Source organism: Corapipo altera, unplaced genomic scaffold, assembly GCF_003945725.1.
Source record: "Corapipo altera isolate COAL_440 unplaced genomic scaffold, ASM394572v1 61167, whole genome shotgun sequence".
Lineage (NCBI taxonomy): Eukaryota > Metazoa > Chordata > Aves > Passeriformes > Pipridae > Corapipo > Corapipo altera.
In genome coordinates this window covers 1,880,607-1,895,635 of record NW_020884949.1, presented here as the reverse complement: position 1 = coordinate 1,895,635, position 15,029 = coordinate 1,880,607, and the positions used below count along the sequence as shown (strand labels likewise).

The 15,029-nt window shown below is 39.3% G+C and overlaps 1 protein-coding gene across 6 annotated transcripts in view; it reads right to left on the bottom strand.

Annotated features, from left to right (window-relative positions):
- Positions 1–15,029, bottom strand: part of PCSK5 (proprotein convertase subtilisin/kexin type 5) — a 257,241-nt gene that overhangs the window by 182,170 nt on the left and 60,042 nt on the right. For all 6 annotated transcript variants that reach the window (XM_027662913.1, XM_027662918.1, XM_027662919.1 and 3 more), the window contains one exon: positions 2,098–2,241. In XM_027662913.1, coding sequence (XP_027518714.1) covers positions 2,098–2,241 — 144 coding nt within the window. The remainder of the gene's footprint in view (positions 1–2,097; positions 2,242–15,029) is intronic.

Sequence of the window (15,029 nt, the reverse complement as noted above, 5' to 3'; positions counted from 1 at the left end):
GTGTGTTTTAGTAGAGGATTATAAATAATTACAGGATTTATATATTTTATTTTGATTTCAGAAAACAGATAAGGATAACAAATGCTCTGAAAAACCATAGTTCCAACATCAGAGAGGAAATAGAAAATGGTTTTTCATTTAACCAGAAAACTACATTTCTTCTAAGAACCTTTTGGAAGTTAAGAGAGTTCATTCTCAAAACTGGGATTTTGTTAAATGTTTTAAGATTCAAGAAATTATCTGCACAGTAGTGACCGAAATTTCAGCCACTGTTTCAAGGAATAAAAATAATATAATTTTGTTAAGGATATTGTTATAAAATCGCACCTTGAAATGCAACACAAACTGTCTCCCCATTTCCCCTGAAGCATAACTGTTTCAAATATTTGCAAGGTATCTCTGTCTTTTTATTCCACATTTACCATTATTCTTACAGCTGAAAATATAGACAAAATAGCTCCTGGTTTGTATGCATCCCATTAATAGATGTAGTAGCATGTAGTATGTTGACACGGCAAGCAGACATTTTAAAACTCTTCTGTGTTCAAAACCAGTTACCATATCCACATCAAATACTCCTGTTTGCAGCCACACCACCTATAATCTGACATACAGAAGGTATTTGTGATCAAACAAGCAATGCATATTGCTTTGGGGGAATTCCTTTTTGGTGTGAGGAAATGGAGAGAGGAGGTGGTAAGGAAATAAATAGTTGCTTTAAATTCAGTGGAAAGACATTACTGGGATGAGGTGATATATGATACAATCTAGGTCAGTCACTGAGGAGGTAAAATTTTATCTGCTTTGTTTAAATAACATCACATATTAAAATGAAAAATGTGTCATGCATTAGGATCAAACATACATTGACAAATCGGTCAATTGCCTGCCCTCCTCCAAGCTGAGTTCCATGTGTAGCATGGGAAAGGATACAGATGTAAAAAGGGCCAATTTAAAATAAGTGGCTTTAACTTGTGGACATCATAGGTTTTAATGGGTTGTTAAAGACGTTCTTTTTACCTTCACCTCTCTAATGCTCTATCAAGATGATACGCTTACTGACAAAATGCATGTGTTCACAGCTCTTTAACAAGACATATCTGTAATGGGAGTGAAGGTATATGCATGCCTTGCACTGGTCACCTTCATCAGTCCAGTTCAATCCAAATATATTTGCTTGATTTTTTACCTTGTGTGTATGTACATCTTGCACACTTTATTTCAGACAAACCATAAAGTCCTCATGGTCACATGCTTTCAGATAATGCCTACTCCCAAAGGATAAGACAAATCACACCGGCACAGTGTGGCCCTGATGCTCTGAACAGCTTCAAACTCTGACACTAACACAAGAAGTCACCCACTAGAGAAGCAGCTTCTCCTTATGTTATCCAGCCTCCAAGTTAAATTAAACCAATCATCTAAATGTGGTGAACCACAAGCAAAAGAAAACTTCCTGAGGCAACATGAGACACAGGACACAGAAAACAAAGGACACAGCTCTATCACAAATTGTGAAGGACTTGGTAGTGTTAAGATATATTCATTAGAAAGACTACAAGATATTCTACACTTGTTTTTAACTGACTGAATCATAACCGGTCATGTACTTTTCCTTTTTGTTTCTAGAAGTAAGATAAATAGCTTTAAAAATGAATACACAGAAGGATTACTGTAAAATTACTGTCTTTGAGAGAAGCTACTGTCCCACTGACTAAATGTATTGGCCAAAAATGAACTTCAGATGTACGCATTAACTGAAAAGCAGTGTATTCCAGTTCTATGTTCTGAGAGTGTGAGCATATTAAGTAAAAAAAATTGTAGAAGAGAGAAAAAATATCCAAAAATTGGTTCCAGTCCTTCAGAAATTCAGGACAAGAGGCATCCAGACATTAAATATGTTCAGACTGAATACAGTCTTAATTAAAACAATACAGATGACCAAAAATTGTTTTCCTTCCTCCCATTGGTGTTAACATTTGAGGAAACACTTGCTTGATTCTTCCGCCTTCTCTCCTGCCTCTCTCCATCTTTCCAGAAGCTAATTTTTTCTGAGTAACAACACAGCAGAAAATCAGGACTCTTGTGGACACTCACATAATTCTGCATCAAGTCTGGATGGTTTCTTTCGATGCCGTCATCTAGGATGGTGACCACAACATTCTTTCCAGTGTAACCTCTCTTCCAAGCACCTACTATATTCATATCTGACTGGCAATGGTGGGTGTTATCACTGCAGTGCTGGGGAGAGAAGAGGAAACAAAGATGTCGGATATTGCAGATTACTGAGCAGTGAGGGGTTGAAACATTATTCTACTTGCATTAATATTACCATTTATACTGGCACATGAACATACTGTTTGGAAAAGGATCTATACAACATCAATACTTTTATAGACAGAAAACAACTTGAAAGAAATGCAAATTATATGAAAACTGCTCATCTGGCTTACTTCTCTTTCAAATTACTCTTCATGCTAAGCAATAAAAAAGAGAAGCTGTACTGAATGGCTAGAAGCCATGTGTAAAACAAAGCATCTATTCCTGGCTGTTAAGCATGATCATTTTGAAATATTTGATTTTTTTTTCAGAAAAACAAACCATATGTGGATAAAAGTAGACAAATGCCTGTACAAACATGGTCAAGAAAAAAATTCCTTGCTTTTTGGACCTTATGTGCTGTACAATTTAGACAGACAGTTTGGAAACTAATCCAGATTAGTTTCTATCTAAAAAGAAGGCTTTTGGCAGGTTTTGCACAATATCATTAGGAGATAAGCAGCAGTTAAGAACCTGTAATAAAAACAACACTCTGAAAAACTTGCAACTTAGGGGGTTGGATGAATTGTAGATAGTGTAGATTGAAAGCAGCCTGGGGTACGGGTTTCAGAGCAATGAAGTACAGTGTGGTGGAGAAAGTAAGTTTAGAGTCCATTAAAACTGGAAGTCTCCTCCTTGACATGAATGCACCCAGCCCACATGAAGAAACCTGGCTTGCTGTGGCAATGAGACATGACCCCCAGGTATTTGTAACATCTCATTAGTGACTCTAACCCAGATGCAGAGGCCCACCTGGTGAAGTGAGTTCAGGGAGCCCCTCATTAGTACTGCTTTCCTTTAGCTTCTCCAGGCTCAGACAGAGCAACAGGCAAAAACATAAAAGAGATGGGGTGCAAAGAAGGGGAAAGGCAAAGGGTGGGAAGAAGAAAAAAAATTTAAAAAGAAACATCGTAGCAACAGTGGCCATAGAGCATGCTCCATCTCACTTCCTGCCCCACTGCCTAATGTCCCCACTTTAGCCTCGTGTCTTGTCACTCTACAGTATGTAAGGAGTATAAATACATTCCAAGGGGTGCACTCCACCTTGATTTAGTCTTCCCATCTTCTCCCAAATGTGAGCACACTGAAGAACTGTTAGACATCCTATGTGAGAATTGACATCAGATTACTATTAAGTCATAATTTTCCCCCTCCTTTTTCTCCACTTTACCACTCAAACCAGATGATTTAAGAGTGGTTATTTGCTATTACTAAAGTAAGATTATATATTAGGCACTATACGTACATATACATATATATATATACACATATATATGTATGTAACATAAAGTCTCTCTAATGGTCTTTCCCTTGTGCCTTCAAATATCTGTCTGTCTCTGTCTATTTATCCCCACACAAAGGAGCCTGAAGGACTTCAGAGACCAGTTCCAAGGAATGTGTAGGTCATTCTTAACACTTCTGTTCTCTGTATTGCTTGGAAATGCTCATGCTGCTGGCTTTATGAAATTAGTTACAGTCTAAATCCGCCATCTCTACACTCAGTGTAATGGCTGTACACATGAGGATTTCTAATGCACAAACAAGATGGCTAAATGAATTTAATGGCTCCAGGTACCTATGTCTTTTACAAAATGTTACTAAAGTAAGCATCAGAAAATACCTGCAAAAGTATTAATATCGTCCCTCACATTTCGCTGATGTTAAGACAAGGAGACAAGAAGGTGGAAGCACAAGCCTCCAGCCACAGGGTGCACTCAAGAGTGAGCTACAACAGGCAATCAGCACTGCTGGCTCTGACCTCCAATCAGGTTTACTGGGCCATGACACTGTGCCTTTTTATCCCCTTCTCTGAAATGCCAAATGACCCTTTGCTCACTGTCTTGTCCTCTCGTCCTATGGGATGAACTTGTTATTTTGCTTCCGTGCCAGCCAAACCACACAGGCTAAGCAAGCAGATGGGTGTTTTAATCCCCATTCCCTTGCAAGCACTTTGGATCTCCATGAGAAGTTCACCACTGCTTCCCTTAATGAGTCCACTCACTCTCCTTACATGAATTTCTACTTTCGTGGGAGTAACCAAAGGGGGCTTTGCTACACGCATAAAGACAAACAGAAGACACATCTCTTGCTTTACTGTGTGCTCTGATGATTCTCTCATGAGACACATGAGGTCAAACTGATACTTAAGTTGTCTTGCTCTGCTCCAAGACTGGGCAGAAATCTAGTTTAAACAAAATCTTTCTGCATTAAAGAAATTGCAGGGGTAAAGCAGATTTAACTGTGGGCCCACTTATAACTTTGGATCACAGCATATGTAACATACAGATACAAAATGCAAAGGCAGCAGAGAAGCATCCAAATGGGAGCAGTTCAACAGTAGATGAAGAGTTCAGTTACTATGGTTAAAATACCTAACTTCTTCTCAAGTCCTATTTAAAATAGCATCTTTGCCTTTTTTTCCCCTCTGTTCCCTACTCCTCTTCCTCCTACCAATTATTTATGCTTTTTTCTGCCTGTTTCTAGCCTTGTTTTTCTCTTCCCATACTGTCTTTTACCACTGAAATGCCCATTTTGTTTGGTTCAACATCTGATCTCAGATTCCCACATTTTAACCACAAATTATACCTTCCTCCAGATTGGTGTCTGATTTTCTCCAGATAAATGAGAATGGGCACTTTCCTTTCAAAGCAGTCAGATTTGTCTTTAATCAGGAACACTTTAAATCTTGGAGTGCAATTACTCTTTGAGAACTATCTAATATGGTATAGATATGCCATTCCACACTGAACAGCACCTAAGATGCCATCTATTACTCAGTTTCCCTTGCACTCTTTCCTGTCTCCATGTACTGGTTTCGGCTGGGATAGAGTTAATTCTCTTCACAATGGCTAGTATGATTCTGTGTTTTGGATTTTTGATGAACACAGTGTTGATAAAACAGGGATGTTTTTGTTATTGTTTAGCAGTGCTTATCAGAGCCAAGGCCTTTTTTTCTCCTCACACTAATCCCTCAGTGAGGAGGCTAGGGATGGGCAAGAAGCTGGAAGGGGACACAGATGGGACAGCTGACCGCAACTGACCAAAGGGATATTCCAGACCACAGGGTGTCATGCTCAGCACATAGAGCTGGGGGGGAGAAGCACGAAGGGGGAAACGTTCTGAGTTTATGGCATTTGTCTTCCCAAGTCAGTGTTACACATGATGGAGGCCTGCTGTCCTGGAGATGGCTGAACACTTGGGAAGTGGTGAATGAATCCCCTGTTTTGTTTAGCTAGTGTGTCCAGCTTTAGCTTTCCTTATTAAACTGTTTTTATCTTGACGCATGAGTTTTCTTGCTTTTATCCTTCCAATCCTCTCCCTGATCCCACTGGTGAGTGAGTGAGCGAGCTACTGCATGGTGCTTAGTTGCTGGGTTGGGTTAAAACTCCTCTTTCCTTCAAAAAACATTTCCTGTAAGGAAATTTTCTGGGTTCCATTATATAATTTTTCTTTAACCACGTGCTGCTTCTTTACCACCAATCCAAATTACATTATCACAGTGTTAGCAGAAGGCTGTTTCTTAATTAATTTGGAAGTGCTGTTTCAATTTACAGTGTTATCCAAATAAAAAATATTAAATATCTGTCATGATAACAAAAGTTATGTGATCTAGAGTGACTGAATTTTGTATCAATGGGCAAGTAGTCAATTTTATGGTTCATTTTCCTGTTTTCTTTTTTAGAATCAAACCAAACCTTGTCATGATACCGTACAAATACAGAGTGGTTGGAAGTTTTTATTAGATCAGTTAATCTTCGAACTGTTGTTTTCTGAATTTTAAAGGGAACAGTATAAAATAGATTATTCTACTGAATTTTCCCCCTCTCAAAACAGATAAAATAACTGAGAAATTTCCTGCACTAGTACCATAACTAGGCAACTGGATTAAGTCAGCACTATTTCAACATACATTGTTGTCATCTATTGCCTGGAGAATACCATCAAAAGGAATAAACAATCTCTCGCCCAGTTACTTAGAGTAATTATATTGAGATTTTTAAAAGGCATTCAAAGGATGATGTTTTTCTTTGGACTGTTTAAATGGAAAACATTAATGATATAATCATTGGTATTTAATTGAAACTATGTGCAAGGGTGAAAGACGCTTGAAGTACACACAGGAAGAAGGATATTGTATGAAAAATTTCAAATGTTTAACATTTCTTATACTTGAAATTCAAGGCTTATGAGAATAAAAAGAAAAAATCTCTCTTACTCTAGATGTATCTGATATCTTTCGACAGACAATTTGGAAGCCTGCCATTTTGCAATTAACAAGCAGACAATATTAGAAAGGTTTTCTGAAGTTTGCATGTTGAACTCAGTATCAGACATGGGCTTGGATTCTCATAGCTATTCTGTGAAACTAGCCTATGGCCACTATCATTATCCTAATGCTTCTTGTCTGTTGCACTAATTTTTGTGGTTGGAGTCTTGGTGTATTCAGTTAGGGATCAGGAAGAGAACTGAAAACTGAAAAACCAAGTAACATCAATGGTCAAAATATTTTGGAATTCCAGAGATTAAAATCAAATTACAATAACAATGACTAAAATTCTGTTCTGTCTTTTCCAATGCCCGTTAGTCTATAAAAACAGAGTAGAAACAGAAATTTCTAATCCTGTGGCATGCAGTCTCTCAGAAATAGCATATTGTACCCTCTGAAGTCTTCATGAAGTACCTTGCAATGATTTCCTGTGGGTTTTGAGTTACAAAGACTTCTTTGACAAGATTTAGTCAGTACGTAAGGAGATACAAAGAAACACAACACAATGAATGACACAATTTTAAAGACCGATTGTGAGTTTGACAAATCTTGGATCCCATTTAGTGGAACTATGCTTCTGATCCCAGGAAAGCTCTGAAATACTAGTACCCAGTCAGGGATTAGAAAAGATAGACTCATTGAGTATTGAGAAGAACATGAGCAACAACAACAACAACAACAAAGTCTGGTTTCATTAGAGAAGTAATTAAATGGTCTTCAGCACAGACAGAAACAAGAATACTACAGTCACGTTCTCTACATTAAGGTGTACGTCAGCTACTAACCTGCAAGCATGGAGAGGGCAGAAGTTGCACAAGACCACTCATAGAGGAAGGACAATCAAGGACCTATGGCTTGACTTTGATCAATACAAGCAGAGAGAAAGGGGACACACAAGGTAGATTCTGACATTTTGTGGAGTTAAAGAAGTGATCATTTATCTCTCGTTTGAAGGGAATGCAATGTGCAGCATTTGGCACTCTTCACTGGTCCAGGCAAATGCATAGGCAGCAAAGTTTATAAGCTTTTTAGTAGAGGAGACATCCTAATGCTACATTCAGCTTTCTGAAGTACAGGTTTGAGCAGTTTTAACTTAAAACCTGCCAATTATTCTTTTTTCCTGCAAAAAAAGAGAAATAATATCTTTTTTATTATGTTCTTTATGGGATCCAATTTTAAAGTGGAATGAAAGAAGCAAGCACGTTTGTAACTGAGGAAGTTGGAAAGGTAGGCTCCTTTTTAAAATGGCTCATGTAATGTTACAGAAATCATGATAACAGGCTTTGAAGAGCTTCTTGTCCTGTAAAGACAATGTGAACTAATGAAATTATTTTTTGGCTTCTCTAGAGTAAGCACCTGAAAGTTACATTTTCTAAATATTAAAATAATGTTTCTTTTAAAAAGTATTTCTCACATTTTTTATTTTTTTTATCAAAAAACAGAAGATGAAATAAGGATTTTTACAAGGAGAAGGTATACTTGTAGAATTTGTTTTTTGTTTTTTTCAGACATAATCTGATACTTAGTGCATGATAAACAGTAGTTGCTAACTGCATAGGAAAAGTATTTTCGTGAGTTACGTCTTTAAATAATTTCTGATTGTTGCCACACACTATATTTGTAAGCTCTAACAGGAGTGGGCAGATAATAAAAAGTCTGATTCATCTCAGATAAAAGATTATTTTGCACTTATTATATCCAACTTCTGGAGTCATGCTTTACTGAATTACTACTTTTTTTTTAATCTGTGTGTATATCAAGAGAAATATTTCATCACTGCATCATATTAAACACCAATTTATTGCTTGTGCAACTTCAGAGGGTTAATCTAATTTATTTCAGAGATTAATTTAGTCCTTAAGTGTTATTGATTTGTTAACAAAAAAATAGAGACAAATAAAACAATCACAGATATATATAACTTTTGCTTGTTTAAACAATGAAGGAGAACAGCAAATTAGTATTAGAAAATATCTGATGGCTATAGTGAGACAAGAATAATTTATAAGCCTATATATATTGGATTTTACAGTGAAAAATAAGGAGCTCATAAATGTTACTCTTTGGCTCTGATTAAACTGCTATTCTTAACAAAAATAGAAAAATTCATAATGTGTTAAATTTTTATTCAAGACAATTCCATCACTTTTTCATCACTGGCACTTTTTAAGTCAATAATGGTGTTTTTTTCTGTAAACTGGGTACTGGTTTAAATACCAGCTAATTCAGGGAAACCCTGTATGTCCATGTTCCACAGGCTGATGACAGCACACTCTTTTTAGGAGTGGGAACCCCTCCACTTCTAGTCTTCAGACAGTAAAGTTTTTCTCCCAGCTGCAATTTCCTCTAATATCACTTCTTTCTTCATGGGCCACGGTTCTGAATGCTTGTACCTAACTTTTAAAGACTGTTGCACTAATGCAGTCCTATTTTTTCTGTTTTATGTTGTGGTCTGGTCCCTCTGACCCATGAGGCAATAGCCTGGTGACATCTGGTGTTCATGGTGGAACGTCCTGGGGGGACAATGAGGGAGAGAGGGACAGTGAGAGGGAGGGATGTGAGACAACAGGACTTGTTCAGTAGGCTGAAGGAAAGATGCATGTCTCAAGGAACAGAAGTGGTTAGGAAATGCAGGGCTCTTATAGGTCAGAATATGATGACAGCCCCATCTTCCATTGTTAGTAATGGAGAAGGAGTTTCTCCCTGTTGTAGGCATGTGGCATTCCTGAGGCTGGAACTGTTTCACAGCACCTTCAGTTCAGCAATAAACATCTCTGCTACTTGATACCTAGAAGCCTTTTCCTCAAGAACCATAAAAAGTCATCAGGTTATTGTACCCTTGGTCCCATTATTTGCTGGGTTGGTATACTACAGGAGATTATAACTTGCCAGAGGACAAACCTTTTGCTCTGGAAACTACTCTCTTGAGACAGAAGTGTGGCAATGGATTTGCCATATGCAGGATGGAAGAAGTCCTGTCAGAGATGGATTAGTGAAGAAAATGAGAGCAGTTCAAATGTTACAGAAACCGAAGTTTTTAAGGTGGTTTAAACAGGTTTTAAAATGGCTTTTACCTTTTTGCAGAGTCACTGATCTTCTTCCCAACACCCCCTGTGCTCCCACACAAGGTGTCCTGGGAAGGTGTCCTGAGATGTTTCCCATTGGCCTTTGTTAACCCCTTTCTATCGGCTGTTGACCCTTCACCTGATGTTTTTTTCTATGTGACCCTGAACTTGTGATTGGTCCCCTTTTGACCCTCCTGAAAGCCTTATAAACCCCTACCCCACAATAAACTTCCTCTTTCGTCCGTCCCTCCCTGGTGGTCTGTGTGCTCCTTGCGGGGTCGCAGGGCCACGTGCTGGGGCGGGGGGAAGGGCATTCACCTCGCAGGTAATGGGCTAGCAGCCTAAAGCCTGGAGGTCTCCCCCATTCCCACTAATCCGTCGGACAGAAGTATAAAAATCACTTCATACCCTCCTTAGACTGCCTTATAGAAATGTTTAATCTAACACTGGAAATGCATGCTGTGCAACTTTATCAATAGTAGAGAATCAGACTAAGATAAATGGCTGCTATTTTAGTTTGCATATAGGGAAGTAAGTGCTGTAGGCACCAATGGGCTTTTCACCATTTGACCACGCTAAGGCTGATGAATGCAAGGCCCACTGTGTAATGTAAGAGAAACTGGGAAGATACGGTCAAACCACCAGAGGGGGTGGCTAGTTACATTTTGCAGACTAGATCATCCTGCAGAAATCAGAGACCCAACCTAGAGAAACCTAGGGAGACCTGGGAAGAAAAGGGAAAAGCTATTCAAGAACAAAAAGAAACAAACCCAAAAGTTTTGCATAAGACAAGGAAGTATCACACAATTACTCTTCCTACTGTCTCAGGAAATTTGACTAAATTTCAGCTGATTAAATTTTAAAGTTCTTCTGCCATGCTGAAGAAGGTTAGTCTAGAGATATATGACACAGCAGTGCACAAAGAGTTGTGCAAAATAGACAGCAAAGTTAAAAATGTTGCCAAAATTGCAGTGTCTTACAGGAAATCCCATCAGAGTATCAGGATTCAAGCTATCTCAGAAAATGCAGATATTGCAGAAAGGTTCTGGAGAAATCCAATGTATTTGCACACTTTTTATGGAGAACGGAACACAGACCAATATCTAGTAAAAGGACTTTAGGGACTTGGGGAGCTACTACTAAACAAAAACCTGACTTTATTACTTAAGACACATAGATGGCATTGACTGCAGCAGTGCTATGAAGAAACTTCTCCCACTTGTAAATAAAATCAATTTTCCTGGTACTACAGTTACAAACTGCTCTTTGTATTTCTTGTTACAATTCTCTCTGCGTTCTCCCTTGCCATTCCCACCATCATTATGCATATCTTCTGTGATTCCTGTCAGTTGGCCTTCTGACTCCCAGCTTGCTCCCTTTTCAAAACTGAGAGGTAAATGGATCTTCTTTTTCCTACTGACTCTGCTGCTTAACTGGAAAAACTATTTTAAAATTAATGTGTGCAAAAATACATTGCAAAGTCAGAAAGGCTCTTCGGCATTCTAAGGGAAATATAATGGACCTCCAGTAAACTACTTGATTTTTTTCAACTACTATGTTCTACCATAGAAACAAACCATGCTACAAAAATGTTTTTGCTTATTTTAAAACTGCAGTGAGATCTCTGGATCCATTAGAAACTAAGTATGAATCTGTAAGCATTTAATAACGCAGTCACTCATAAATAAGCTAACAGAAGATCTGACATAACAGTTTGTACTTTAAATCCATTATGATGGCTTAACATACAGTTTTAGTCATTTTCTTTAAGGAAATGTTACTTACCATGCACAATTATTATGTCTCAAATCTTAGGAGGCTCCAGTGCTTCCTTGTAGTTCAGGAAAGATGAAACTATGTTCTTATATAGTACATTCTCAAATCTGATGACAGAAAAGTTAGTAGAGTGGAAAGTATGGATAGCAACAGAGACAGTGATCTGGATCACTTATGAAGGTGAAGGGGTGTGATATAGGTTATAAATCTGAGAGGTGAATTTTTCTTTCCCTGCTTCACTGTAAGAAAAAACAGAGTTGGAATGGGAAGGGGGAAGGGGAGGTTATTAGCTTTACAAAAGGTATAGCCAGCCGAGCTGCATTCCTAGCTAATGGCCCATTCCAAGGCTGGAGTGAGGGGGGAAAGGAGTTTGAGATTTTGGGGGTAGCTGGCTGCTCTTAGGGAGGAGAGGTCAGACGGCTAAGTTCTCTCCCCGGGATGGAGAAACAACTGTGTCCGGGCATTTCTGGAGGAAAAGCCTGGGAGTCAGTCTTTCTGGTTCTTTCGTCCTCGTGAGGCCTGACCACCAGCCTTGCACCTCCACTGCCTTGTGACTCCAGTTGGGACCTACTGCGTTTTTCATCACAGAGGTCTGTCATTGCTAGGAGAGAAGGGGAGAGCCTTGGAACACCGTCATCTCAGAACAACAGTGAGTCCTGTTGGGGTGGACTGCTTTTTTTCCTTCTGCCCTTCTCCCATTGGGGGGAGGGTCTCAGTTTTCCTTTTGGCTTCTCCTGCGATCCGAGACCAACCCCCCAGACCCTTCCTCGAGTGGTGACCGCCAGAGCCCAACAGTGCTCCCTGCAGGCCATGATTAGGACTGTGCTAAAGGACAGAGAAGTATTCATTCAGACTTTTTTTTTTTTCTACTTTGTTTGAAGGGGACTTTTGGGTACAGGACAACTGTCTAGTTTTTTGTCTTCTGTTACTGTTTTTGCCAACATATATATATCTTTTAATAAGGGTTGTTATTTCTTCTGTTTCAACATACATATATCTTTTAATAAGGGTTGTTATTTCTTCTGGTTTTTTCCACACTTCCTCGATTAAAGCCCCTTAATTTTGAATTTACAATTGCTGAGAGAGAGAAGTTTGGTCTATCTCATAATTCATCCTCTTTAGCAAACATTCCAGTCCCTTCAGACTGAGACAGTGTGTTTGTAACATAATTTTATAGAAAGTCATATATAAAAGTATGCCCTGTAGTTGATTGAGAGTGCAAGGCATAAAATGAGAGTGTACAGAAACACAGTAGTGGTTAAAACACGTATCATTGTACTGATGTTTCACAAAGGATGTTATTGGAAAATGAGCAATGAGTTGTTGCTTGTTTTCTTGATGTTTGTTTTCTGAAATAAGTGCTGTAAACACAACTTACAGAGATTTTTTAACAAGCTCAAAGAACTTATTGTATCTGACAGGTGAAGATACGACTTGATCGCAGCATGCAAGTAACTCAACAGAGATGATATTTTTGAAGGTCAAGTATTCATTTAATCTAGTAGAGAACGCCCTAACAAGTACAGAGCAAGATAAATATGCAACTAAAAGGTGTAAGATTTTTAATAGTTAATCAGTAAGACAATGCTCAATCAAACCAGAGAATTAACCAGAGCAGTTCAGATCCTGATGCTGGCTCTAAAGCATCTCTGCTGGGACAAAAGCAGTTCTGTGTCAAGAACTCCACAGAAGCCTCAGTAAGGAGTATGATATGGGAGAAATAAACTTTTTTCTGCCATTTGACTATATTCAAATCCTTTGAGAGAAAGCTTCATCTTATGCAGTTTCGTGCTGGCTTAAATATCATCATCATGGCCAGTCTTTGCGAACAAAGATTTGGGAAAGGTCTCTACCCACATTTGTTACAAGCGCGCTGGTGATACAGGGCTTTGCAAATGTGGGTAAGGCCTTCGAGCCTGTGCAATGGATTTTTTAGGTGAGACACAGTGTGCACTGAACTGAGCCCACCCTTTAATCCTAAGGTTCATCTGCCGGGGCCAAGCAAGCTTGGACAGTGGCAGTGAGGTCCTCACGATGTAGGTTTGTTTAGAGTGACCTTCTCTTAGATGGATGGCCTTACAGGGCTGAACGAGCTCCATCTGCCTGGGTTTAGAGTTGTCCTTCTCTTCTGTGTGTTCTGGGGCTCCCCTCTCAACTCCCATGATGGCACTGTCTGCACGGGTAAAGCTCCCATTCTCTTGCTCCTTTCCGCGCCCGGGGTCGGGCCCCAGCGCCCGGGGCTGGGCCCCAGTACCTGGGGCCGGGCCACGCTGCCGCACATGTGCCCAGGGGCGGCCAGGCCCGCACCGCCGCAAAGCAGGCATTCCAGGGGCAGCCTGGGCCCGCACCACTGCGAAGCATGTGTTCTGGGGGTGGCCCGGGCCGGCTTAAATATAAGCATATAATGAATAAATCCACTCTAAATACATGTGAAAACAATAATTACTATGACTAAAACTCAATTATATATGCAAAGCAATAATGTCAAAAGGGAATCATAGATTGTGTTGGGTTGGAAGAGACCTTTAAAGGTCATCTAGTTCAACGTCTCTGCAACGAGCAGGGATCTATTCACCATCTCTCTGGAGAGGTAACAAGCTACTCAAAGGAACCTGTCTATCCAAACATGAGTAGCTGTGGAGATATAAGCACAGAATCGACATGAAACATTCAAATTAGGTGATATTTTGAACTTTTTTCCCCTTTTGACATTTTGGAGGAACAAAGCCTACAGCTATGAGATATTTCATGAACTATGTGGATAAGGAATTACCACGCGTATGACAGCCTGCTGATGGGGTGATAGGTTATCAGGTGGAGGATGACCCTTAGTGCCACAATGATCAAGGCAGAAGAAGGACTGATACTAACTTGTCATGTGTTCTGTTCTGCCTTTGCACAAGACCAACAGTCTTCGTAATCTCCCAGTTACTCTCAGTATCTCATTTACATATAAAGTGGCTGTCCACCACACCACTTATGGAAGTTACAGAATATTTGACTACAGTCTCACCTCCACTACTCTCAAAAGTATAAATTGGCATTTGAAATCCTCTACGGCAGAGGATGAGAATACAAGCACCTTGCAGACCAGACAATGGGCTTGCTCCTCTCTCCTCCCCAAAGCAGGGACACCTCTTCAGTAAGATTTGTGCCTCCATATGTGTTGGAGTATAGTCGGGAACACTTGTACACATACTGGGGAACAGTGCTGTACTTATATTGTGCAGGTCTAGTGAACGTATCACTGGCAATATGAAAGAATCTATAATTTGTTGCTCCAATAAACTGTGGTTTATTTGGTGAACCTGTGTTTGTGAAAGTTCCTATTGAACTCAACCAGACTTACAGTCCTGTAATGGTTAATTGCACTATTTGTGAATCTGCTCATGCAAATTCTTATTGAACTCCACCAGAATTATGGCACTGAATTGATTTTAATCAGAAATGAGGTCTGCCCACACCTTGCCCCTCTGGTCTCTGAGGACTAGCTGGAAAGCAATGGAGTGTATTTTAAGCCAAAGTTAACGCAACATATATACGTTTAGGAAGGGGTGACAACATTTTTGAAAAAAAAGTGGAAAGATTTTTTTGTCACTTCT